Raw genomic sequence first — 25,349 nt, 5'->3', positions numbered from 1 at the left:
TTATGATTTTTAAGATTGTTGCTTCTCCTTGGTCTTCTCTTTCTAACAATAACTCACGTAACAATTCTTCTCTCTAATACTGTTTGAAAGTGTCAATAACGCTTTATCCATAGGCTGTAATAGGGATGTTACGTTATGCGAAAGAAACATTTTTATGATCTCGTCCTTTTTGTTTAATATATCACATTTTTTTTCCTTTTGCTATTCTTTAACTGATGAAGGATTTACAGAGGGTACTAAATTTCCATAAACCATTCCATGAAAATCGTACTGTCCATCCAGGTGCTCTTTTGTGAGGTGCAAACAACAGGCATCTCAGTTATATTAACGTGTTTAAAACAATGCGGTTTCTTACTTTTATCAATGACGAACATAAGCAATCAATGGCTGCCAGTAGCATTAACACAAGGTAAAACAGTAGTACCATCGTTGCATATTTTATGACCAGGTGCCAGTAATTCACAACTTGAAACAAGAGTTTTTCTTGGCAAAGCTTTCCAATTTCCCGTTTTGTCAGAATTATAAACGTCTTTGAGATCATAATCTTCTTCCCTCAGTTCGTCCCTCAGCTTGATTTTAAAAGAATAAGCTGTTGAAGAATCAGCAAACAGTTTTTTCTGCTTGTATTTGAAGCTCACGAGCATCCTGTCTTGGCTTAAAGCTTTTTAACGAGCCCGATCTTGCTTTAAAATACGATGGCCTTTTCACATAGAATAGGACCAGAGACTGGGTCTCCTTGTGTGTGTGTTTCTTTTTTTTTTTGTGTAAACCACTCGTAAACAGCATCATCTAGATCCTGTACGAAATGAGCTTCAAGGCTATAAACTACACTCCTGGAAATTGAAATAAGAACACCGTGAATTCATTGTCCCAGGAAGGGGAAACTTTATTGACACATTCCTGGGGTCAGATACATCACATGATCACACTGACAGAACCACAGGCACATAGACACAGGCAACAGAGCATGCACAATGTCGGCACTAGTACAGTGTATATCCACCTTTCGCAGCAATGCAGGCTGCTATTCTCCCATGGAGACGATCGTAGAGATGCTGGATGCAGTCCTGTGGAACGGCTTGCCATGCCATTTCCACCTGGCGCCTCAGTTGGACCAGCGTTCGTGCTGGACGTGCAGACCGCGTGAGACGACGCTTCATCCAGTTCCAAACATGCTCAATGGGGGATCGATCCGGAGATCTTGCTGGCCAGGGTAGTTGACTTACACCTTCTAGAGCACGTTGGGTGGCACGGGATACATGCGGACGTGGATTGTCCTGTTGGAACAGCAAGTTCCCTTGCCGGTCTAGGAATGGTAGAACGATGGGTTCGATGACGGTTTGGATGTACCGTGCACTATTCAGTGTCCCCTCGACGATCAGCAGTGGTGTACGGCCAGTGTAGGAGATCGCTCCCCACACCATGATGCCGGGTGTTGGCCCTGTGTGCCTCGGTCGTATGCAGTCCTGATTGTGGCACTCACCTGCACGGCGCCAAACACGCATACGACCATCATTGGCACCAAGGCAGAAGCGACTCTCATCGCTGAAGACGACACGTCTCCATTCGTCCCTCCATTCACGCCTGTCGCGACACCACTGGAGGCGGGCTGCACGATGTTGGGGCGTGAGCGGAAGACGGCCTAACGGTGTGCGGGACCGTAGCCCAGCTTCATGGAGACGGTTGCGAATGGTCCTCGCCGATACCCCAGGAGCAACAGTGTCCCTAATTTGCTGGGAAGTGGCGGTGCGGTCCCCTACGGCATTGCGTAGGATCCTACGGTCTTGGCGTGCATCCGTGCGTCGCTGCGGTCCGGTCCCAGGTCGACGGGCACGTGCACCTTCCGCCGACCACTGGCGACAACATCGATGTACTGTGGAGACCTCACGCCCCACGTGTTGAGCAATTCGGCGGTACGTCCACCCGGCCCCCCGCATGCCCACTATACGCCCTCGCTCAAAGTCCGTCAACTGCACATACGGTTCACGTCCACGCTGTCGCGGCATGCTACCAGTGTTAAAGACTGCGATGGAGCTCCGTATGCCACGGCAAACTGGCTGACACTGACGGCGGCGGTGCACAAATGCTGCGCAGCTAGCGCCATTCGACGGCCGACACCGCGGTTCCTGGTGTGTCCGCTGTGCCGTGCGTGTGATCATTGCTTGTACAGCCCTCTCGCAGTGTCCGGAGCAAGTATGGTGGGTCTGACACACCGGTGTCAATGTGTTCTTTTTTCCATTTCCAGGAGTGTATGTCGATAAGTCGATGGATCAGCAGAATCAAGCTTAGATATAAAATTTGTAATGCTTGTCTTTTGTTATTTTTTATCTATAATTGGCGACTTAACAACCTTGTACTCATTTGATAACTGGTTGCAAATTCACCCTCCCTTAACATTTTATTAATCTCGTATTTATCTCTCACAGAAACGACAACACAGTTACATTGAGACATGTTACATCGCAAATTTGCTTTGCGCGACAGAATTAACGCAGCTGATCGAAACAAAGCACAGTTTCTATCGTTGACAACTCAGCTTTGTGTGTACGTGTGTATGTGTGTGCGCGCGCATGTGGCGTAACCACTCTCTCTTTCCGGTGAGTAATTAACAGATATTTATTTCATTCCTTCTTCTAATAACACGTTTCAGCCAGGCATTTGAATAATATTTCAGCAAAAAGCATTTAAAAGGAGAAGAGTAGTAACTAAGAGTAAAGGAACTATAAGAAATTAAACCTTAACACATTAGTTTGTTTCATAAGCCACAAACATTCATTGTACGCTCGTGTTCAGATCTATTCTGTGAGGAACTCGCCCGTTAGCAGTATTCGCTTCCATGTGATGTGTAGTTGTAAACTGGAAGTTGAGGCATTATTAAAATTGTGTTTTATCCGATTTAGTCTAACAAGTGAATTCGCTGTATGATTGGCATTGGTTCCAAAGATCACCATTTGTCCCAAAGTGTGATAAATCAATAGAAATACTTGTTTCCGGAGATAGTTAAACAGACTGAAATTATTAACAGATAAAGAACATGGACAATGAACAGCATCTGATTTCTGAAATTTTAATCACTAATCACTAATCAGTTGAGAGATTTTCGAAGGAAGTAACAGATTCTCTGATTTGTCCGCCAATCAAGCAACATGGGACAAACATTATTGCATTTCATACGATCACTAATGGTGTTCCGAAAAGACAGACTAAATACGGTTGGCGGTGGCGTGTTTGTTGTGGTAGACGTAGTTTCTCTTGTCGCGAAATTGAAGTAAATAGTTCCTGTGAGTTAGTATGGACATGGATCATTGTTGGCAACCGGAATAAAATAATAACTGGATCCTTTTCCCGACCTACCAATTTAGATGATACAGTTGCTGAAAGGTAAAAGAAAACTTGAGTTTGATTTGAAACACGTACCCGACTCATAGGAATATAGTTGGTGGTGACTAATTTACCTTCGATATGTTGGTGAAAATGTAAGTTTAATTCCGGAGGTACGCATAAAACATCATCCGAAATTGTACTAAGCGCATTCTATGAAAATTATTTCGAGCAGTTAGTTCCTGAGCCCACGCGAATAGTAAACGGTTGTGAAAACACACTTGACCTCTTAGAAACAAATAATCCTGAGTTTATAATGAGTATCAAAACGGATACAGAGATTAGTGAACACAGAGTTGTCGTAGCGAGATTGAATATTATAACCCCCAAATCCTCCAAAAATAAACGGAAAATATACCTATTCAAAAACGCAGATAAAAATGGTCTTGACGCTTTCCTGAGAGACAATATTCATTCCTTCCAAATTAATAATGCAAGTGTAGACCAGATGTGGCTTGAATTCAAAGAAATAGTATCGGCAGCAATTGAGAGATTTATACCAAATAAATTAACAAACGACAAAGCTGATCCTCCCTGGTACATACAATGAGTCAGAACACTGTTGAAGAAACAACGAAAGAAACATGCCAAATTTAATCAGACGCAAAATCCCCAAGACTCGCGACCTCGAAATTTAGCGCCGACTTCAGTGCGAGGTGCTTATAACAGTTTCCACAACGAAACTTTGTCTCGAAACCTGACAGAAAATCGAAAGAAATTCTGGTCGTATGTGAAGTATGTTAGCGGCATGAAACAATCAATGCATTCTCCGCGCGACAGCAATGGAGATACTGTCGAAGACAGTGCTGCCGAAGCCGAGTTAGTAAACACAGCCTTCCGAAATGCCTTCACAAAATAAGACGAAGTAAAATAAGACGAATCAAGAACAGCTGCCAACCTGAGAAACGTAGAAGTAAATATCCTCGGTGTAGTGAAGCAACTTAAATCACTTAATAAAAGCAATTTTTTTGATCCAGGCTGTATAGCAATTAGGTTCCTTTCAGAGTATGCTGATGCATTAGCTCCATACTTAACAATCATATACAATAGTTCGCTCGACGAAAAATCCGTACCCAAGGTCACACCAATATTCAAGAGAGGTAGTAGGAGTAATCCACTTAATTACAGGCCCTTATCATTAACGTCGATATGCAGCAGGATTCTGGAACATATATTGTGTTTGAACATTACGAATTACCTCGAAGAAAACGGTCTATTGGCACACAGTCAACAAGGCTTCAGGAAACATCGTTCTTGTGAAACAACTAGCTCTTTATTCGCATGAAGTGTTGAGTGCTATTGACAATGGATTTCATATGTATTCCGTATTTCTGGATTTCCGGAAGGCTTTTGACACTGTACCACACAAGCGGCTTGTAGTGAAATTGCTAGCTTAAGGAATAACGACTCAATTGTGTGACTGGATTTGTGATTTCCTGTCAGAGAGGTCACAGTTCGTAGTAATTGACATAAAGTCATCGAGTAAAACAGAAGTGATTTCTGGTGTTCTCTAAGGTAGCATTATAGGCCCTTTGCTGTTCCTTATCTATATAAACAATTTGGGAGACAATCTGTTCAGCCGTCTTAGGTTGCCTGCAGATGACGCTGTCCTTCATCGACTAATAAAGTCATCAGAAGATCATAACAAATTGCAAAACGATTTAGTAAAAATATCTGAATGGTGCGAAAATTGACAGTTGACCCTAAATAACGAAAAGCGTGAGATCATCCACATGAGTGCTAAAAGGAATTCGTTAACTTCGGTTACACGATGAATCAGTCAAATCTAAAGGCCGTAAATTCAAAGAACTACCTAGGAATTACACTTATGAAGAACTTAAATTGGAAGGAATACATAGAATGGGGAAGGCTAACCAAAGACTGCATCTTATTGGCAGGACACTTAGAAAATGTAACAGATCTATTAAGGAGGCTGCCTGCACTACGCTTGTCCGTCGTCTTTTGAAATAATGCTGCGCGGTGTGGTATCCTTACCAGATAGGACTGACGGAGTACATCAAAAAAGTTCAAAGAAGGGCAGCACGTTTTGTATTATCGCGAAATATGGGAGAAAGTGTCACAGAAATGATACAGGATTTGGGCTGAACATTATTAAAAGAAAGGCGTCTTCCGTTCCGACGGAATTTTCTCACGAAATTCCATTCACTAACTTTCTCCTACGAATGAGAAAGTATTTTGTTGACACGAACCTACATAGGGAGAAACGATCACCACGATAAAATAAGGGAAATCATAGCTCGTACGGGAAGATATAGGTGTTCGTTCTTTTCGCGCGGTATGCGAGATTTGAATATTAGAGAATTGTGAAGGTGGTTCGGTGAACCCTTTGCCATCCACTTAAATGTGTTTTGCAGAGTATCCACGTAGATATAGATGTAGATCACTAATTTGCCTATTGCAAGACATTCGAGGGAGATAATTCAATTCAGAATCTTATTAATCCAACTTCAAGCTCCGTTTTAGCTTAGGCTTGGGTAATCATCGATACAGATTGTTGTGCAGCGCCGTGCACTGTGAGTTTCTGAACAATTCAGACGCATTTTATTTATTTTTTTTTTTTTTTTTTACACTACAGCCCAAAGTGAAAAGCGACGATAAAGCAGACTGTGTCAACTTGTGCCGCGGTTCTCCACCGACTACACGGATAACAGGGTGCCCACAAATACGTTAGGTGACTTGTCGTCGTTAGTAAGAAAGCAAGAACTTCATACATAAAATTTCACCATAGTACTACTACTACAGCAAGGAAAAGGAGGACCCGGTGCGACTGAGGACGGTACGAGCGAGTGAGTAACAGTTCTGTTAAGCGGTTGTTTGGTTGACTGCCGTTCGGATAATTGACATTCCGCTGTAGTATCAGAACTCTTCTTACGTCAAATAATAAGTTATGTTTTAGCCTGAGGTTCGCAGAGAGGGCTTGATACTAGAAGCGTAGTTTCGATCGACTTAACGGACGAAATTTTCATGTTGTATTATATAAAACTTGAGTCTAACGTACAAAAATGAAAGAGATTGGAAGTAGGAATCGCTTTTTCTGAAACAGTGAACAGGCGTCGTAACATAATGTTGTCCCACATTGTGATGCCCTGATTAAAGTAACAACATCTCATAAATTTGCAAAGATTTGTTAATTTTCTTAACAAATTATATCACTCATTGCTCTGATTAGAAAATCACACAAAATAAAAGGGAGTTCAATGGCACCTTAAAAACCCGAATACAATTGCCATCTAGTAGTTATGACCGATTTACTTATTTATTTACACGTTAATTTCCGTAGGACCAAATTGAGTAGCAAATCTTCAAGGTCATGGACACGTCAGTACATTAAATTACAACATACAAGTAATAACAGAAAAAAATAAATGTTTATGAACCTGAAAAAAGTCAGTCCATAAGTTTAAGTAAACGCAATCAACAATACAATTAGAATTAGCTTAATTCTTCAAGGAATTCCTCGACAGAATAGAAGGAGTGATCTATGAGGAAACTCTTCAGTTTCGATTTGAAAGCGCATGGATTACTGCTAAGATTTTTGAATTCGAGAAGTAGCTTATTGAAAATGGATGCAACAGTATACTGCACATCTTTCTGCACAAGAGTTAAGGAAGTACGATCCAAATGCAGGTCTGATTTCTGGCGAGTATTAGCCGAGAGAAAACTGCTTATTCTTGGGAATAAGCTAATATTGTTAACAAGAAATGACAGTAAGGAATATTTATTTTGAGAGGCCAACGTCAAAATACCAGGACCCGTGAACAGGGGTCGACAAAAGGTTCGTGAACTTACACCACTTATTGCCCGAACCGCCCATTTCTGAGCCAAAAATATGCTTTTAGAATAGGAAGAGTTACCCCAAAATATAATAACATACGACATAAGCGAATGAAAATAAGCAAAGTAGACTAATTTTCGGGTTGAACAATCACTCAGTTCTGGTACCGTTCGAATAGTAAAAATGGCAGTATTAAGTCTTTGAACAAGATCCTGAACGTGGGCTTTCCACGACAGCTCACTAGCTATCTCTATACCTAGAAATTTGAACTGTTCAGTTTCGCTAATCATATGCCCATTCTGTGAAATTAAAACGTCAAGTTTTGTTGAATTGTTAGAAACTGTAAAAACGGAGTCTTACTGTGATTTAGAGTTAGTTTATTTTCTACAGGCCATAAACTTAGGTCATGTTCCGCACCATTTGAAACCAAGCCAGTGTTGCACACAATACCCTTTACTACCAAGCTAGTGTCATCAGCAAACAGAAATATTTTAGTTACCCATAATACTAGTGGGCATATCAAATGGTTCAAATGGCTCTGAGCACTATGGGACTCAACTGCTGTGGTCATAAGTCCCCTAGAACTTAGAACTACTTAAACCTAATTAACCTAAGGACATCACACACATCCATGCCCGAGGCAGGATTCGAACCTGCGACCGTAGCGGTCGTGCGGTTCCAGACTGTAGCGCCTATAACCGCTCGGCCACTCCGGCCGGCAAGACGGCATATCATATATCATTTATATAAATAAGGAACAGGAAACAGGGGTGGCCCACCACTGATCCCTGGGGGGGACCCCCACCCCTCTCCCCGTGACACAGTACCCCACTCAGACCCCAAGTCACAGCCGTTATCAACATTGTGAATAATGACCTTTTTCTGCCTGTTCTAAAGTAAGAGGTGAACCAATTGTGAGCTACTCCCAGTATTCCGTTATGGTCCAACTTCTGGAGCAACATTGTGTGATCAACACAATCAAATGCCTTAGTTAATTCAAAAAATATTCCAAGCATTCGAAATCTTTTGTTTATCCCATCCAGTACCTCACAGAGAAAAGAGAGTATAGCAATTTCAATTGTTAAACGACTTCTAAAGCCAAACTGTACATCTGATGGCAAATCGTGTGATATAAAGTGATCAATTATCCTTACATACACAACCTTTTCAATAACTTTTGCAAACACTGATTTAATAGAAACAGGTCTAAATTATCTGCATTATCCCTTTCTCCCTTTTTATAAAGCGGCTTTACTACTGAGTACTTCAATCGCTCAGGAAACTGACCATTCCTGAAGGAAAAATTACAAATGTGGCAAAATACAGGGCTAACATGCGCAGCACAGTACTTCAATATTCTGCTAGGCACTCCATCATAACAATGAGAGTCCTTACTGACTCGATCTCCCTCTTGTGAATATCACAGAGGAGTATTTCAGACATCAATCTCGGAAAGGCATTTGCCAAGAAAGTTATATGATTTTCTGTAGAAACCAAATTTTTGTTTAATTCACCTGCAATCCTCAGAAAATGATTGTTAGATACTGTATATATATCTGATTTATCAGTAACAGAAATATTTTTTGCTGTGAACTGACTTATTTCGTCGACCTTGTGCTGCTGACCAGACACTTCCTTCACAACTGACCATATGGTATTAATTTTATCCTGTGAAGTAGCTATTCTATTTGCATACCACACACTCTTTGCCTTCCTAACAACATTTTTAAACACCTTACAATACTGTCTGTAATGGGCTACTGTAGCTTGATTGTGACCACTTCTAACATTTTGATATAATTCTCACTTCGTTCTACATGATATCCTTATCCCACTAGTCAGCCACCCGGGATGCCTATTACTGCTAGTACCCCGTTTAGAACGTTCTAATGGAAAGCAACTCTCAAAGAGCGTGAGAAATGTGTTAAGGAAAGCATTGTATTTGTCATCTATGTTATTGGTACTATAAACATCCTGCCACTCTTGTTCCTTGACAAGGTTTAAACAACTCTTTATTGCTGTTGTATTAACTTTCCTACATAGTTTGTAATTAAATATGACATTTGTTTGAGTACAAAAGTCTTTTAGTGTTAAAATTGTGCATCGTGGTCTGAAGGCCACTCACGCTTTTACTAACACAATGCGTCTAGTTATGAAGAATGAATAAAAATATTGTCTATGGCTGTGCTACTGTTTCCCTGCACCCTAGCTGGAAAAAATCCAGTTTGCATCAGATCAGATCATATGAATTTAGGAGATCTACCAAAATCGTTTTTCTTGCACCATCGTATACAAAATTAATATTGAAGTCACCACATATAAATAATTTCTGGTATTTCCTACAAAGTGAATCAAGGACCCCCTGTAGCTTGAGGAAAAATGCTCTGAAGTCAGAGTTAGGGGACCTATAAACAACAACAGAAGTTTAGTTTCACTAAATTCAACTGCCCCTGCACAACATTCAAATATCTGTTAAGTGCAGTGTCGTGATATTTCTATGGACTCAAATGGAATACTGTTCTTTACGTACATAGCCACTCCCCCACTCCACAAGGAACTCCTTGAGAAACAGCCAGCTGATCTTTATCCTGGTAAATTAAGCCTCTGAATTGTCCAATTATTTAAGTGGTGCTCTGATATACAAATAATTTCATAGTCAACATCTATAAGCAGTTCACTAACTTTATCTCTAATACCTCTTATATTTTGATGAAATATGCTAACTCCTTCTCTTCTGGGAAACATTACATCCTCGAAAGGTGATCCCTTAGTTAGAGGGACTTCCTTTAAGCAGGTACAACTGTCAGCTGACTTCACTCTAAAAAAAAAGTGCAGCTCTAACACCAACTACTACAGGAATTTTTCCATGAGTGATCCTCACTTACACCACCACCACCACCACCACCCACTACACTGTCGCCTATAAACTTAGCCAGCCTCCCCTTTCCATACCTATTGAGGTGCAGGCCACACCTAGTGAAAGTCAATCTACTGCTGGACCCAACTGGCACCACTGAGATGTGACCCATGCCCTCTGTCATGAGCGCCCTCTCCAGCCCCATGTTAACGCGCCTAACAGCCGCATTAAGGTGAGGCTGATCATGACGCTGAAACAGATGCACGAAATGCACATTAGTGCCATCAGTTTGAGTACCTATCTTTACCAGGTCACCACCTGCATCATATTCCCCGTCCCTATCAAGACTGTTCCCTGCTCCACCCACTATCACTACCTGATCCTCCTTCGTAAAATTCCTACATAACTCCCTTATGCTGTCAGTCACTTGAGCCAACCCTGTACTTAAGCTTCACAATGCTGGAGACCTGGTACTCATTCCCCAACACTTCCTGCAACTGCTGGCCCACACATCTACCATCAGAACAACTTAGCAGCAGAACCTTCTTCTTTCTGTTAAACTTTGCAACTGACCTAGGCCTCCTAACTGCTGAGGACTGCTGCGTGTTCCCTGCATCTACAGCTACACGAGGCTACTCTCCACTCAACTCTGACAGTTGGACAAATATATTGCATATACGTAAAGTAAAACTGTCTGAATACCTCCTCTTCCTAGCTGCCTTCTTGCCAACTACCAGTTCCCATTCCCCACCACCCTTCACCCTCCTCAACCTCTCTAGTTCCTCCTTTGCGCGTTGTAACTGCACCTGAAGGGCACAGATCTTACGCTGCTTCTCCTCTATCAACTTATTTCTACTACATATTCTGCATTCCCGGGAGAGGATCGCACTAAAATGGCCTCTGGCTTCCCCACTGCATTACCCCACAATGAAAATGCTTTGAATAAATCCCACACCGTAACCCACTACGTACAAACTTACGACAGAGTTCATACTTCTCACTCATGGTAAAATTTTACAGTTACTGAAAAAACTATCTCTTGCATGGTCAAATGGTGGCGTCTGCAAAGTGTATACAATGCAAAATAAATGATTATGGAAAATTATTTACATTATATCTGGTTCCTAAGATTTTTTCAAAAAATAATTGTGTTTGTGCATAAAATTTTTGTTCACAAAAATGGATTGTCTTTGTGATGGTATAATATGCAGATTTAACAGTGGAAACTTTTTTCTCTGAGATGCAACTCAATTACATTATGTCGTTGCGCATAGCTGCGTTTCTTCGAGAGGGCAGCCACATCTGTTACTTAAGTTCGCCGAAGCTCCTGTGTGTGTCAATACCTGTAATGCGCTGGTCAACACGGCGTCAACAAAAGGTGCGCGCGAGCAGTTCGTTTGTGGCCTGCTCAAGCCCAAGGGACAGGGACGACATCTACTCTGCCTGCTTCCTGAGAATTTCCTCGCGTCTGTCTGCAGCCTGTCTGCTTCTGTAGCAGTCATATGACGCAATTATCTGAGTAGCTCGCGAATGCAGAAATATTTGAAACAGTCACAATACTCACTGACGGAAAAAGATACCAACACCGAAAGATAATTAACTTAGAGTAAATAAATTTCTGAAATGCACTCTTCCAGGCAACATACTTAAGTGACTAACATTGCAAGATCACTGGGTAATGTAAGAAAAAAAATGGTTCAAATGGCTCTGAGCACTATGGGACTTAACTGCTGAGGTCATCAGTCCCCTAGAACTTAGAACTACTTAAACCTAACTAACCTAAGGACATCACACACATCCATGCCCGAGGCAGGATTCGAACCTGCGACCGTAGCCGTCGCGTGGTTCCAGACTGCAGTGCCTAGAACCGCTCGGACACTCCGGCCGGCCAAGGTTATGTAAGAGCGAGATAGGGCATTGCAAATATGAAATGCTGGGAAGTTAATAATCATTGTAATTGCCAGAATGTTCAATGCAAGCATGCAAACGTATTGTGCAGGTACTGGATGTCAGGTTGTGGAATGGAGCTCCATTTCTGTTGCACTTTGTCAGTCAATACAAAGACGGTTAACAGTGGTTGTGGACGACGTTGGATTTGTCGTCAGATGATGTACCATGTATGCTCGAAAGGAGAGAGATCTGGTAATCGAGCAGCCAAGGCAGCATGCCGACACTTTAAAATGAGAGTTTGTTTGTGGTCGAGCGATCTCCTAGTGGAAAACACCCCCAGGAAACATGTTCATGAAATGCAGAACAGTAGGTCGAATGACCAGAGTCACGTACAAATTTGCAGTCAGGGTGCGAGGGATAACTACGAGAGTGCTCCTGCTGTCATACGAAATCTCACCCTAGACCATAGCTCCCGCCATAGGTCCAGTGTGTCTAGCACGCAGACAGGTTAGTTATAGGCCCTGCACTGGCCTCCTACTAACAGACGGCCGTCACTGGCACCGAGGTATAACGCACTTTCATCAGAAAATACAACAGACCTTCAGCCTGCCCTTCAATGAGCTCTCATTTGACACCTTTGAAGCCGCAAATGGCGGTGATTTTGAGTCAGACGAATGCAAGCTACAGGGCATTTGGCTCGGAGCTGGCCTTGAAGTAACCGATTTGTAACAGTTCATTGTGTCACTGTGGTGCCAACTGCTGCTGTAATTGTTGACGCAGATGCAGTACTATGTGCCAGAGACATACGCTGAATACGACAAGCAGGCCGCTGTTGCCGAGCGGTTCTACGCGCCTCAGTCCGGAAACGCGCTGCTGCTACGGTCGCAGGTTCGAATCCTGCCTCGGGCATGGATGCGTGTGATATCCTTAGGTTAGTTAGGTTTAAGTAGTTCTAAGTCTAGGGGACTGATGACCACAGATGTTAAGTCCCATAGTGCTCAGAGCCATTTGGACCATTTCAATATGATGGTTTTCCCTCTCGGCAGTGTCACTTGGCCGTCTGGAGCCCAGTCTCCTTGTGACCGTATATTCCCATGTCCATCGCTGCCACCAATCATGTACAGTGGCTACATTCCCGCAGTATCGCAGAAGGAACATCCATCACCTCGTAGCCCTACTACACGACTTCGTTCAAACTCAGTGAGGTGTTGAGAATGGCATCTTTGTCGCCTTAAAGGCATTCTTGACCGACATCAAGTCACCAGTCCGAACGGTACGTAACGCTCATGGCCGTTACAGCGTTTATTTAAAGCAAACGCGATTTGCATCCTTACAGTGCCACTACTAGCGGCACTTCTATGCGAATAGCGCGAAATTTGAATACACGTCATCTTTCAGATGTACAGACACGCCTGCCAACTTCCGTTTATTTCGAATATCTCCTTCGTGGTGTTTCTGATTTTTTTTCCGTCAGTGTATAATCAAATAGGCAACTCAAGTTATGTGTCAGAACAGTTAAGTAGCTGACTGGTCAGAATATGGACTGCACTGCTGCAGAATGATACACTTATATTTCTCCAAAAATAGCAAAGCGTGTGCCCATTAATACCAGATGTCGGGTGGGAAACGCAGTAGCATGGCGACCAGGAGATGAATCGTCGCTAATCGTCTATCTTCGACCTCAGTTCCTACCTTTCAAAAACGTGTGGAGGGACGACTCAATACTCTTGCTAGTGTAAAAGATGATAACAGTGCTTATTTCGCGAAAGAAGAAAACAGTGGAATGCAGCAGAAACTTCCCGCTCTTGGCTTACGAAGTGCGCTTCAACAAATACAAGGTTCCTACTGGCCCGACGCAGTGTCTCCTCTGTTGGTCGGCTTCTTCGCTCCAAGAAAAGTGGGCGTGAAACATTCGATTGACTAAACAAACCTTTTTAAAACAAAAGCAGACGAATTTTTCACCGTGGGTGGGCAGTTTTGGGACGTCTTAACCTTTGATGTTCGTGCAGAAAAGGCAAAAATGTCCCGCTCAATTAATTTTTTGGGGACGACAGTGGCAGCAAAGCGTCTTCTGTCCTCAGTAAGGGCATGTATTAGCTCTGCCCACAAATGCACGAGGCAGGCCGCGGCTCCACTTCTGCACAAACTGCCCATCTTCCTGGGTAGTCCCGTCTCTCCTAATAAGATTCACTGAGTGCTCTCTGTCGGCAAAGAGCAACCTGAGACCACACCGTTAGCGCACCTTGCCAGTGAGAAAAACGCAAAGTCTTGCAGGCTCACATGTCCAGTACTCTCAATAAAATAGTAACGTAGCTGTAGTAAAACAACATCCAATATCACTTAGCAACATGTGACAGTGATGTCACAACGAATCCGTTTAAGTATCGTTAAATACTAATCTATAATCATTATACACTAAGCTCATCTCTAGCAGATCAATGTTCGCAGAAAGAGAACTTGGGACATGTGGGTGCGCCTTGATACAAACATTTCATTGGCTCAAATTCCATTACGCATGGCAATACGTAAATATCAAAGAGTGAAAAATTGTTGCTTAGGATGGATGTATCATCAACTAGCGCTTCATATCTCTGTTTTACTGTTTTGGAAGCTGCTCTGTGTATACTACTATGAATGAAATATCATTGGTTTTCGATTTGCAATCCAGATGTAAGTTCTCTTTTTCTACACCGGAGTATTCACGAGCTGTTGTTTCACCACTGGCAAGTTAAAATATAAGAAAAATCTTTGCGCTCAAAATTGATTCACCTTATTTAGTGCAGCAACCACGTTCTTTCGTGGAATGTTTTGATTACGGTTTCATTTTCGTCGTACTGTGTTACGCCCACGAGGGATGCGCATTATAAACCTACTCGAAAATCGTCGATAGTCGAATACCAACAAATTTAAAACGATCCAGGTATTAATAGGAATCTTTTTTTCCGCTCTTGCTTTTGATAGAGGTTTAACAAACTTGGTACCCACCTTGCACAAAGATTTCTCATTCGTAATTTTTAATGTGAAATAGATTGCGTCTTTTTCTTTTACGTTTATGTATTTAACGATTTCGTGCATTGCAGCCACTGACCGTTCAGTAACATATTGTACTCTTTCTCGGTGTTTTCATCTGTGGTCGTAGTTCCCAGCTGCCCTAAGAGAAGAACTAAGATTTTTGAATTCAGCCTCCCATTACTTTACCTTCGCAACTGAGCAACATACCTAATCTTATTCTTGTGTATATGCATATTCTCAAGGTAAGCAGGCTGTCCGAGTAATTCCTATTACAGTCATTGATTTTTCAGCCAAATACCAGGCACCTCGTAGATGGTCAGAGAGAGTCACAATTGGAAATATTTGGGAGAGAATTTCCATTTCCGGTATTTGCCCAACGACCAAGTGAAATCTCCCGAAAATCTCGATCTGACCTGGGGGAATAGAAGCTATTTTTAATTTAATTCTGCGTCACTATGTCTAAGATAGCCTAGCGTGCGTGATGGTGTGTGTGTTTGTGTGGATATAGACACGTGTAGTGTGCTGTATCTGTCTCGCTGAAATATATGACCAACATAGTGAAACAAAATTTCGTATGTATCGAGACTTTTCCACATAGCCCTCGATGGCATGCTAAACGACGTGAAAACGATTGTCTAGCTCAGTGGCAGTTTAAGAGTACTGGATTGAGATTGTTCCTGTACTGGGCGTGTTCTGTTGCTGGAATGAATGCCATGTTGATATATCTTTGTGTGTTAAAGGATGTATTCATCGGCAGAAGACCACAAGCCGCAGCCGCAGCCGTTACACGGGGCTCTGCCGCCTGCCTACGGGGTTGGTGGCCCCTCCAGTTCGTCACCACACACAGCTGTTGTGTTTACCACAGCGTGTAAGTACAGCTTCGTAAGACCTCGGGTCACATCGGTGTGCCAACTAATTTTCATTATCTGTATAGGTGTGTGTGTGTGTGTGTGTGTGTGTGTGTGTGTGTGTGTGTGCTGGGAAGGGGGGGGGCAAATGAAATAATTCACTGATTTCATGCAATGTGAATTTAGTATACACCATACAGCTAAACCGTTAAACAACTTGTGCACCTATAGTGTGGGGTGGTGTGTTAGGCAGTCAGTGCCTCTATTGTGCTACAAACAGAAATAATTCATTAATACCGAAATTCCTAAATATGGGCCCAGTTTTATAGTTTCTGCTTTCTGTAAACAATTTCGTTCTTTGAATGTGGAAGAAGATATCATTTAGCTGGGAAGAAATTAGTCTAACTTTGCCGTAAATCCATTTACGACCAGTGGTTCAGGTTCAGTGTAGGCTGCCATAGCAATCGGCCACAGATTAGCCTCTAATTATTATTGCTATGTTGCAACCACTGTGCATCACATGTTAAGGAAAAAAGAGAAACATAGTAACTTTGAAAAAGAAGGGGGTATTTGTTTAGTTTCTTTTTAGACTCCAATAATTTTACAAATAATTTGCGAATGTTTTTTTTTTTTCCTCATTTCCACAGTTCTGGAACAAATCCTTTCATGTGATCCATAAGAATTATTTTTCCAGCCCTCTCTTTAACATGGAGGGGTAGAGAATTTCTCAATATGAGGTGGTTTTCAAGTCTTCTTAAATCCTTGAATGACCTCTTAGAGGAGCTGATGATAAACTGTCATACTCAGAATGAGCTATCGGATAACTTCATAAAACATTTCGTCAGCCCTAGCATGTTCAGGATGAAGTCTTCTTTCAGTAGAGAATACAGTGCACCAGTCGTAATGATTCGCAACATTTCGAACTGTGCCTGAAGTCTGTCAGAGTCTTCAGTGTTCAGTGTGTTCTTCAAGCAACTCTACCAAAAAATTTTTGAAAACATAGTCAGCGATCTTAAAATTTGATAAAATTAAAATTTAAAACAGTCTTGATCGCAGTCATGTTAAAACATTTTTTTTTTGGAGTGAGTGACCGGTTTCGGCTCTGTGAAAGAGTCATCTTCAGACTCCAAAGCGGTGGATGGGCACTCCTAGATGAGTTCCGTCGACACTCGACACTCGTGTAACTCCAGAGCAGTTATATGAGCGTGGAGGGTCGACGGTCACTCACTCCAACAAAAAATGTTTTAACATGACAGCGATCAGGACTGTTTTAAATTTTAATTTTAAGTTTACCAAACATCGTATAGCTGGAGCATACATTTGGTTGCATGTAACTAATGTGTCTTCTAGATGGGATAGTGACTTTAGATCTTCTAGACTGAACCATCAATCAGTTTCAATCAGAAGGAGATCAAAAGTTTCAAACACATCTTCCTTAAATCTTCGTTTATGAAATAATTCTTCAGGAACAAGCCATGTTATTCGTGCTTCAAACTCACTGGTATTCTTCTTGGCAGTAAGGTTATATGGGATTTTCTAGTTGAGGTCCTTTGAATAATTTTTACTTTTCTCTGACAGCATATCAGTTGCTTGTAGGAAGTTTCTGGATTATTGCCTTCTGTTTGAAGCTCCTCCCCCAAAATTTGGCACACTAGGTGGCGACTGTATAGTTTGCTCTACGATACTCAGCCCCTCCAGCTCGATTTGTCTCAACCACTGTACAGATGTTTACACAAAAGTGATATTCGAAATTTGTTGCGAATAGTGAGAGAGCTTGTCCCCCATTAGCATTCTTTTTTTTTTTTCTTTATTGTAGTTCAATTCCCCATCGGGGCGGGCTGGCAGCAGCAAATGCGCTGCTCTTCAGCCGAAAGACATAGAACAAACAATAGAAGACATTTAAAAAGAACAAAGGAGAGAATATGGTGAACATAGATATAAAAAAGGGGAACATCATGGAAGGCAATAGACAAAAAACGGGGTGACCGTAAAATGGAGATAAAAAAACTGTTAAAACTGTTTAAAAGTAGCACACACAAAAAGCCACACACTGCGACAATTAAAAGAACGCAAGGCACAGTATGACTGGAGCATGAAAGGTATCGACGGATGGTGTAGCACATAACAAACACTGACGGCAAGCCTCAAGGCAGTACACAATTGCCGGCCACGGTGGTCTAGTGGTTCTAGGCGCGCAGTCCGGAACCGCGGGACTGCTACGGTCGCAGGTTCGAATCCTGCCTCGGGCATGGATGTGTGTGATGTCCTTAGGTTAGTTAGGTTTAAGTAGTTCTAAGTTCTAGGGGACTGATGACCACAGAAGTTGAATCCCATAGTGCTCAGAGCCATTTTTGAAAGTACACAATTAAAATCACACCTCTTGACACACAGGAGAAACAGCACTAAACACAACACTGATGTGGCACACTAACGATGATCAAAACAGAGGATCTTCCAGGCGCAAGGAGATGAGGGAGACTGGAAGAAGGGAGGGAGGGGAAGAGATGGCGGAGATGAGCGGGGGGCGCACTGAAGAGGGCCAGGTAGAGAGGGATGTGGGAAGGAGAGGCAAGTATGGGGTGCAGGGTCACAGGGGAGGGGGGGGGGGGGGAAGGAGGAAAATCCGCTCTGGGAGAAGGAGGGAAGAGGAAAAAAGGGAGCCCTGGGGAGGGGGGGGGAACCCCCGGGGGGGAACCCCCGTGGGGGGAACCCCACCCATTAGCATTCTTTCTTGCGGGGATTAAAAGGCGCAGACTATAAATCAGTCGAAGCGAAGGGGAAGGACAGGACAAAATGTAGTCGGACTTGAAGTTTAACATTGCCTGACAGCTGATGATTGTTCCAAGGATACGATAGTTTGAGTCCTTCATAAAATGAATAAACCAAAATACTAATCGAATATTTGCTGACGTAAGCATAATTTTTATCGCTTGGCCTTTCCATTAGATATTATGTACATCGATAACGGTAAATGAATTTCCCAATTTGACGACCCTCTCCATGTTCATAAGCATTTTCCGCGCAACGTGTTTGTGTATGAGTATACAGGGTGGTCCATTGATCGTGACCGAGCCAAATATCTCGCGAAATAAGCATAAAACGAAAAAACTACAAAGAACGAATCTCGTCTAGCTTGAAGGGGGAAACCAGATGGCGCTATGGTTGGCCCGCTAGATGGCGCTGCCATAGGTCAAACGGATATCAACTGCATTTTTTAAAATAAAAACCCCACTTTTATTACATATTCGTGTAGTACGTAAAGAAATGTGAATGTTTAAGTTGGACCACTTTTTTCGCTTTGTGATAGATGGCGCCGTAATAGTCACAATCATATGGCTCACAATTTTAGCCGAACGTTTGGTAACAGGTAGGTTTTTTAAATTAAAATACAGAAAGTAGGTACGTTTGCACATTTTATTTCGGTTTTTCCAATGTGATACATGTACCTTTGTAAACTTAGCATTTCTGAGAACGCATGCTGTTACAGCGTGATTACCTGTAAATACCACATTAATGCAATAAATACTCAAAATGATGTCCGTCAACCTCAATGCATTTGGCAATACGTGTAACGACATTCCTCTCAACAGCGAGTAGTTCGCCTTCCGTAATGTTTGCACATGCATTGACAATGCACTGACGCATGTTGTCAGGCGTTGTCGATGGATCACGATAGCAAATATCCTTCAACTATCCCCACAGAAAGAAATCCTGGGACGTCAGATCCGGCGAATGTGCAGGCCATGGTATGGTGCTTCGACGACCAATCCACCTGTCATGAAATATGCTATTCAATACCGCTTCAACCGTACGCAAGCTACGTGCCAGACATCCATCATGTTGGAAGTACATCGCCATTCTGTCACGCAGTGAAACATCTTGTAGTAACATCGTTAGTACATTACGTAGGAAATTAGTATACATTGCACCATTTAGATCGCCATCGATAAAATGGGGGCCAATTATCCTTCCTCCCATATGCCGCACCATACATTAACCCGCCAAGGTCGCTGATGTTCCACTTGTCACAGCCGTTGTGGATTTTCCGTTGCAATAGTGCATATTATGCCGGTTTACGTTACTGCTGTTGGTGAATGACGCTTCGTCGCTAAATAGAACGCATGCAAAAAATCTGTCATCATCCCGTAATTTTTCTTGTGCCCAGTAGCAGAACCGTACACGACGTTCAAAGTCGTCGTGGAATTCTTGGTGCATAGACACATGGTACGGGCGCAATCGATGATGATGCAGCATTCGAAACACCGACGTTTTTGAGATTCCCGGTTCTTGCACAATTTGTCTGCTACTGATGTGCGGGTTAGCCGCGACTGCAGCTAAAACACCTACGTGGGCATCGTCACATGTTGCAGGTCGTGGTTGACGTTTCACATGCGGCTGAACACTTCCTAACGTAACTATCCAGAGAACGGTCCGGACATTTGGATGATGTCGTCCAGGATACCGAGCAGCATAGCACACGCCCGTTGGGCATTTTGATCACAATAGCCATACATCATCAAGAAATCGACATTTTCAGCAATTGGTAAACGATCCATTTTAACACAGGTAATGTATCACGAAGCAAATACCGTCCACACTGGCGGAATGTTACGTGATACCACGTACTTACACGTTTGTGACTATTACAGCGCCATCTATCACAAAGCGAAAAAAGTGGTCCAACTAAAACATTCACATTTCTTTACGTACTACACGAATATGTAATAAAAAATGTGGGTTCCTATTTAAAAAAAAACGTAGTTGGTATCCGTTTAACCTATGGTCAGCGCCATCTAGCGGGCCAACCATAGCGCCATCTGGTTTCCCCCTTCAAGCTAGACGAGTTTCGTTCTTTGTAGTTTTTTTCGTTTGATGCTTATTTCGTGAGATATTTGGCCCAGTCACTATCAATGGACCAATTTGTATATGTGTGATAGGCGTCATTACGTTGTGCTCTCACTATTTCTGAGGGGAGCATTCAGCATGCTGAAAAGGCAGCAAGAGTACTTGTTACTGCTAAACTTTGCTAAGGGCAGTCCACTCTCTGCACCTGTACATGGTGCATCTTTGCATTGTGTCTCCGTGTCACCGAGCGAGGTGGCGCAGTGGTCAACACACTGGACTCGCATTCGGGAGGACGACGGTTCAATCCCGTCTCCAGCCATCCTGATTTAGGCTTTCCGTGATTTCCCTAAATCTTTTCAGGCAAATGCCGGGATGGTTCCTTTGAAAGGGCTCGGCCGATTTCCTTCCCCATCCTTCCCTAACCCGAGCTTGCGCTCCGTCTCTAATGACCTCGTTGTCGACGGGACGTTAAACACTAACATCCTCCTCCTCCTCTCCGTGTCATGTGTCATGTTTGAGACACCCAGTGGAAGACAACGTGTGACACCGACTTATCAGCTGCTAACCAGATGATACCTTTACGCCGGAGAATACGAATTACTAACATTCCGACCTTTCTTAGTTTCTAGTTATCCGCCCATACCTTTGAGCGCAAATGGGCATTATCGCCGCGGATTCGTGGCACTTCCGACCAGCCAGTTTTCAAAAAAAATGTTCAAATGTGTGTGAAATCTTATGGGACTTAACTGCTAAGGTCATCAGTCCCTAAGCTTACACACTACTTAACCTAAATTATCCTAAGGACAAACACACACACACCCATGCCCGAGGGAGGATTCGAACCTCCGCCGGGACCAGCCGCACAGTCTATGACTGCAGCGCCTAAGACCGCTCGGCTAATCCCGCGCGGCCCAGCCAGTTTTGTGCAAGAGCTTTCCCTCGCGGTTGTGGCCTTCTTTGACGCGACAACTGCAACGGTATTCACCTAAATGGTGTACAAGAACAGTGGTTTGTTGGGATTTACCTTATAGATGGTAACATTGTTAAAAGGCCCAGATACAACGATGACATGTGTAGATGTCGGAACATTTTTAATGTTTGGCATGTCTTAAAACACCGTGTTTTGCAGGATACCACTTGATAATCGCCTTGAACAGAAATTTCAGTAGTGAAAATTCATAACCTCAACAGTCACTGGCGATTATAATGTCTTCCAAAAAGTGTTACGTGACTGTGAAACCCAGTCATGAGAAATGAAACGAACCGTTTTCTTTAATGCGACCTGCGTGAGGTTCAAGCACACGGGCCACCTGTGTAGAACGGTTTGCAGAATTCCTAGCACGAATATGAAATCGCTAACTTCGGTATTCTGCAAGCGATTAGGACGTTACGTGTGGACAGCCTACCCTTTACATTCCACTTGTGCCACGTATTGGTGTTTTTCTGTCCATTTGTAGAGTATTTACACAACTGAGAATTTCAGATCGATTTAGTGATGACAGACTGATCTGAAGCACAGCGAGAGGTCTATGTTGGATTGAAGGTGAGAGTCTGGATGTGAGTTGACGAAGCCAACTAACGCAAATGTGAATTTTTCGTTATGAAGACAGACTGACGCTGCGCGAGTTTCAAGTTGGGTTATAAGCTGATAGCTTTAGTGGAAATAACATCATGTAACACCTTATGCAGTTGTTCGACCAATGATTTATTTTGCGATTGGTTTCAGTAAAAGACCGTTATCTAACACTAACTTTTGTTAACAGCAAGAGCTAAAAAAATATGTCGAAAATATAATACTCATAAATAATGTTCAACTATGCAGACACTCCACGTATCTACATCTGAATGAAAAAACATTTTATAAATATAGACTAGTTAGTCGAGTTCAGCTGCACTTCATTAACACATGTACATTGTGAGATTGCTCTGACGTTCCATGTGACTTTGTATCATGTGTGTATTGTCAATGTGTGAACTACTGTCGTCTAGCCAAGCACTATCAGTGCAGCTTTAATAGACCTGGCCTGAAAATGACCTTGGTACTTCGAAACTAGTTGCCAGCTTAATAAAATGCAACTGTGACGGTATTACGATGAAGAATTTTTTACATTATTGCTCTGCTACACACCAACTATTTGTTTGTCAGTAAGTGAAATCAAATTAAGCATACGTATCATCAAAACCAGCTGCAAATTAAATACATTTTGAAATAGAAGCTGCTGGAAACTAACACAAATTTACATTTCCAAAACGGGTAAAACAGTTAAGACGTTAAACAAACTCAATTCATTTGCAAGTATCGCAAGTTCTATGGTAAAAGGCCTTCTGTTTCAAGGTAGACGACGGTACACAACAGGGCAAGTATGGTTTAACTGTACTAATGTTATATAAATATAAATATATGAGATCCACATCGCAGTGGACAACGGCGCTCAGGCTGATGCCGTGTTCCTTGATTTCAGTAATGCATTTGATACCGTCCCGCATTGCCGTTTATGAAAGAAATACGAGCTTACGGACTATCGGAGCAGACTTGCGATTGGATTCAATACTTTCTTGCACATTGTACTCAACACTTCGCTTTTAACCGAACAAAATCGACAGATATAAAGGTAATATCCTGAGCACCACAGGGAAGTGTGATAAGACCGTTGCTGTTCACAATATATGTAAATGATCTAGTAGAAAGCGCCGGATGCTCTATAAGGCTATTTGCGGATGATGTAGCTGTCTATACAAAAGTAGCAAAGCCAGAAGATAGTAAGAATTTGCAGAACGACCTGCAGAGAATTAATGAATAGTGCATGCTCTGACAGTTGACCCCGAACATAAATAAATGTAACATATTGGGCATACATAGGAAAAGAAATCCACTGCTGTACAGCTACACTACTGATGACAAACATCTGGAGACAGCGTCGGCAGTAAAATATCTAGGCGTAACTATCCAGAGCGACCTTAAGTGGAATGACCACATAAAACAGATAGTGCGAAAAGCAGACACAAGACTCAGCTTCATCGGAAGAATCTTAAGGAAATGTAAATGCCACGAAAGAAGTGTCTTATAAGGCGCTTGTTCACCCTACTCTTGAGTAATGTTCATCTATTTGGGATCTCCATGAGGTAGGACTGATAGAGGAGATAGAGAAAACTCATCGAAGAGCGGCACGTTTCGTCACGTGATCGTTTAGCTGGCGAGAGAGCGTTACGGATATGCTAAGCAAACTCCACTGGCAGACGTTACAAGCGAGGCGTTTTGCATCACGGAGAGATTTACTATTGAAATTTCGGGACAGAACTTTTCAGGGAATGTCGGACAATATATTACTGCCCACCACATACATACGTGGAGGAAATTCGTGAAATTAGAGCCAGTACAGAGGCTTACCGACAATCATTCTTCCCACGCACTATTCTCCAGTGGAACAGGGATGAAGGGATCAGATAATTGTACCGAAAGTACCCTGCCCCTCACATCATGAGGTGGCTTGCGGAGTATAATGTAGATGTAGATCCAAATATTTATAAAAATATATAGCATTTTACTCACCATAAAATTCCCTACCTGAAGAGCTTACGAATATATTCCAAATAGCTGCAGTATGTTATACAGCACTTAAAGGCATTTAATGCGAAACGTTGACAGACGGTGCATAAATCACAACCTCATATCTAACAACAACAACAAAACTGCACAAAATGATGTGATTCTAAAAACAGTCACCTGACTGAAGTACCACCGAAAGCTATCATTTGTTCGTAGATACAGTAACCTCTAGGTACAAAAATCTCCCCTAAATAAAAAAAAAAAGTGGATCTGAAGTTTTCCACATTACCAACCGAATACTAGTAATCATATTCCAGTCTTTCTACATAAATATTGGGTTTGAGAAAGTAGAAAACGCAGTTGGACGTTAAATAAAGAGAGTACACGGAGAATTTCGCCTATCACATTGTTTTCTTTCTGTTACTGACACTGTTACAGGTAAATTTTATAGTAATTTTCTAGTCCTTCATTACCCGCTCCCTTTGCAGATGTGCAAGCCGTTTGTAACTTGTAAGCCAAACTTCAACTATTTACTGACATGAAACCTGTGTGCCATACCTGAGCAGCATACGGGCACCATATGAAACACTGTAGGACCGTTTGTCTTTCGGTAAATCTGTCGATGTGTGATGACCATCTCTCTAATCTCTCATATCTTGTTGACAGAGTTTGGTTTCTCCACATCAAAATGTTTTCCATGCTTAGGGGACTAGATCAGTCAATTACACTACGTATCTGATTCAAAATTATTGACTGTGCAGACACATGTAAATATTTTTTCTTCTACATAATTGTAGTCTTAATATTTAAACCCTGCTGGAAATTAATTTGGTATAACAGAGGCTACAAAGCTACAAACGGGCATTGCCCTCGTCGGAAATTGACTGTGGAGTAAAATGCGCAACATCTTCAAGGGCAGTGTTCAGTGGCACCTAGGTATAATATATGTATACTGTGGAGTTGTAATGTTAATGACAATTTTTCGTTCACCGACGATCCGAAGACCAACCCTTCGTGCACGTCGTGGAAGGCAGGGAACGCCGCCAAGAACGGGATGGCCTACAGGAATGAATTATGCTGTGAACGCCCTGTAGGAACTCCGAAAAGTGGCAGCTAACGGCTCTCAGGCAAAGGTGTGATAGGCCTAGCTGCCGTCAATGGATAAAAAAAAAG

The 25,349-nt window shown here is 42.4% G+C and overlaps 1 protein-coding gene across 1 annotated transcript in view; it reads left to right on the top strand.

Annotated features, from left to right (window-relative positions):
• LOC126458146 (lipopolysaccharide-induced tumor necrosis factor-alpha factor homolog) overlaps nt 1-25,349 on the top strand; it is a 117,992-nt gene that overhangs the window by 58,160 nt on the left and 34,483 nt on the right. Inside the window, exon 2 of the mRNA XM_050095005.1 lies at nt 15,677-15,804. Coding sequence (XP_049950962.1) covers nt 15,678-15,804 — 127 coding nt within the window. The 5' untranslated portion in view covers nt 15,677. The remainder of the gene's footprint in view (nt 1-15,676; nt 15,805-25,349) is intronic.

This window comes from Schistocerca serialis, chromosome 1, assembly GCF_023864345.2.
Source record: "Schistocerca serialis cubense isolate TAMUIC-IGC-003099 chromosome 1, iqSchSeri2.2, whole genome shotgun sequence".
In the NCBI taxonomy this organism is placed as follows: Eukaryota; Metazoa; Arthropoda; class Insecta; order Orthoptera; family Acrididae; genus Schistocerca; species Schistocerca serialis.
Note: the sequence above shows the minus strand (reverse complement) of the source record. Positions and strands in the feature narration are given on the sequence as shown.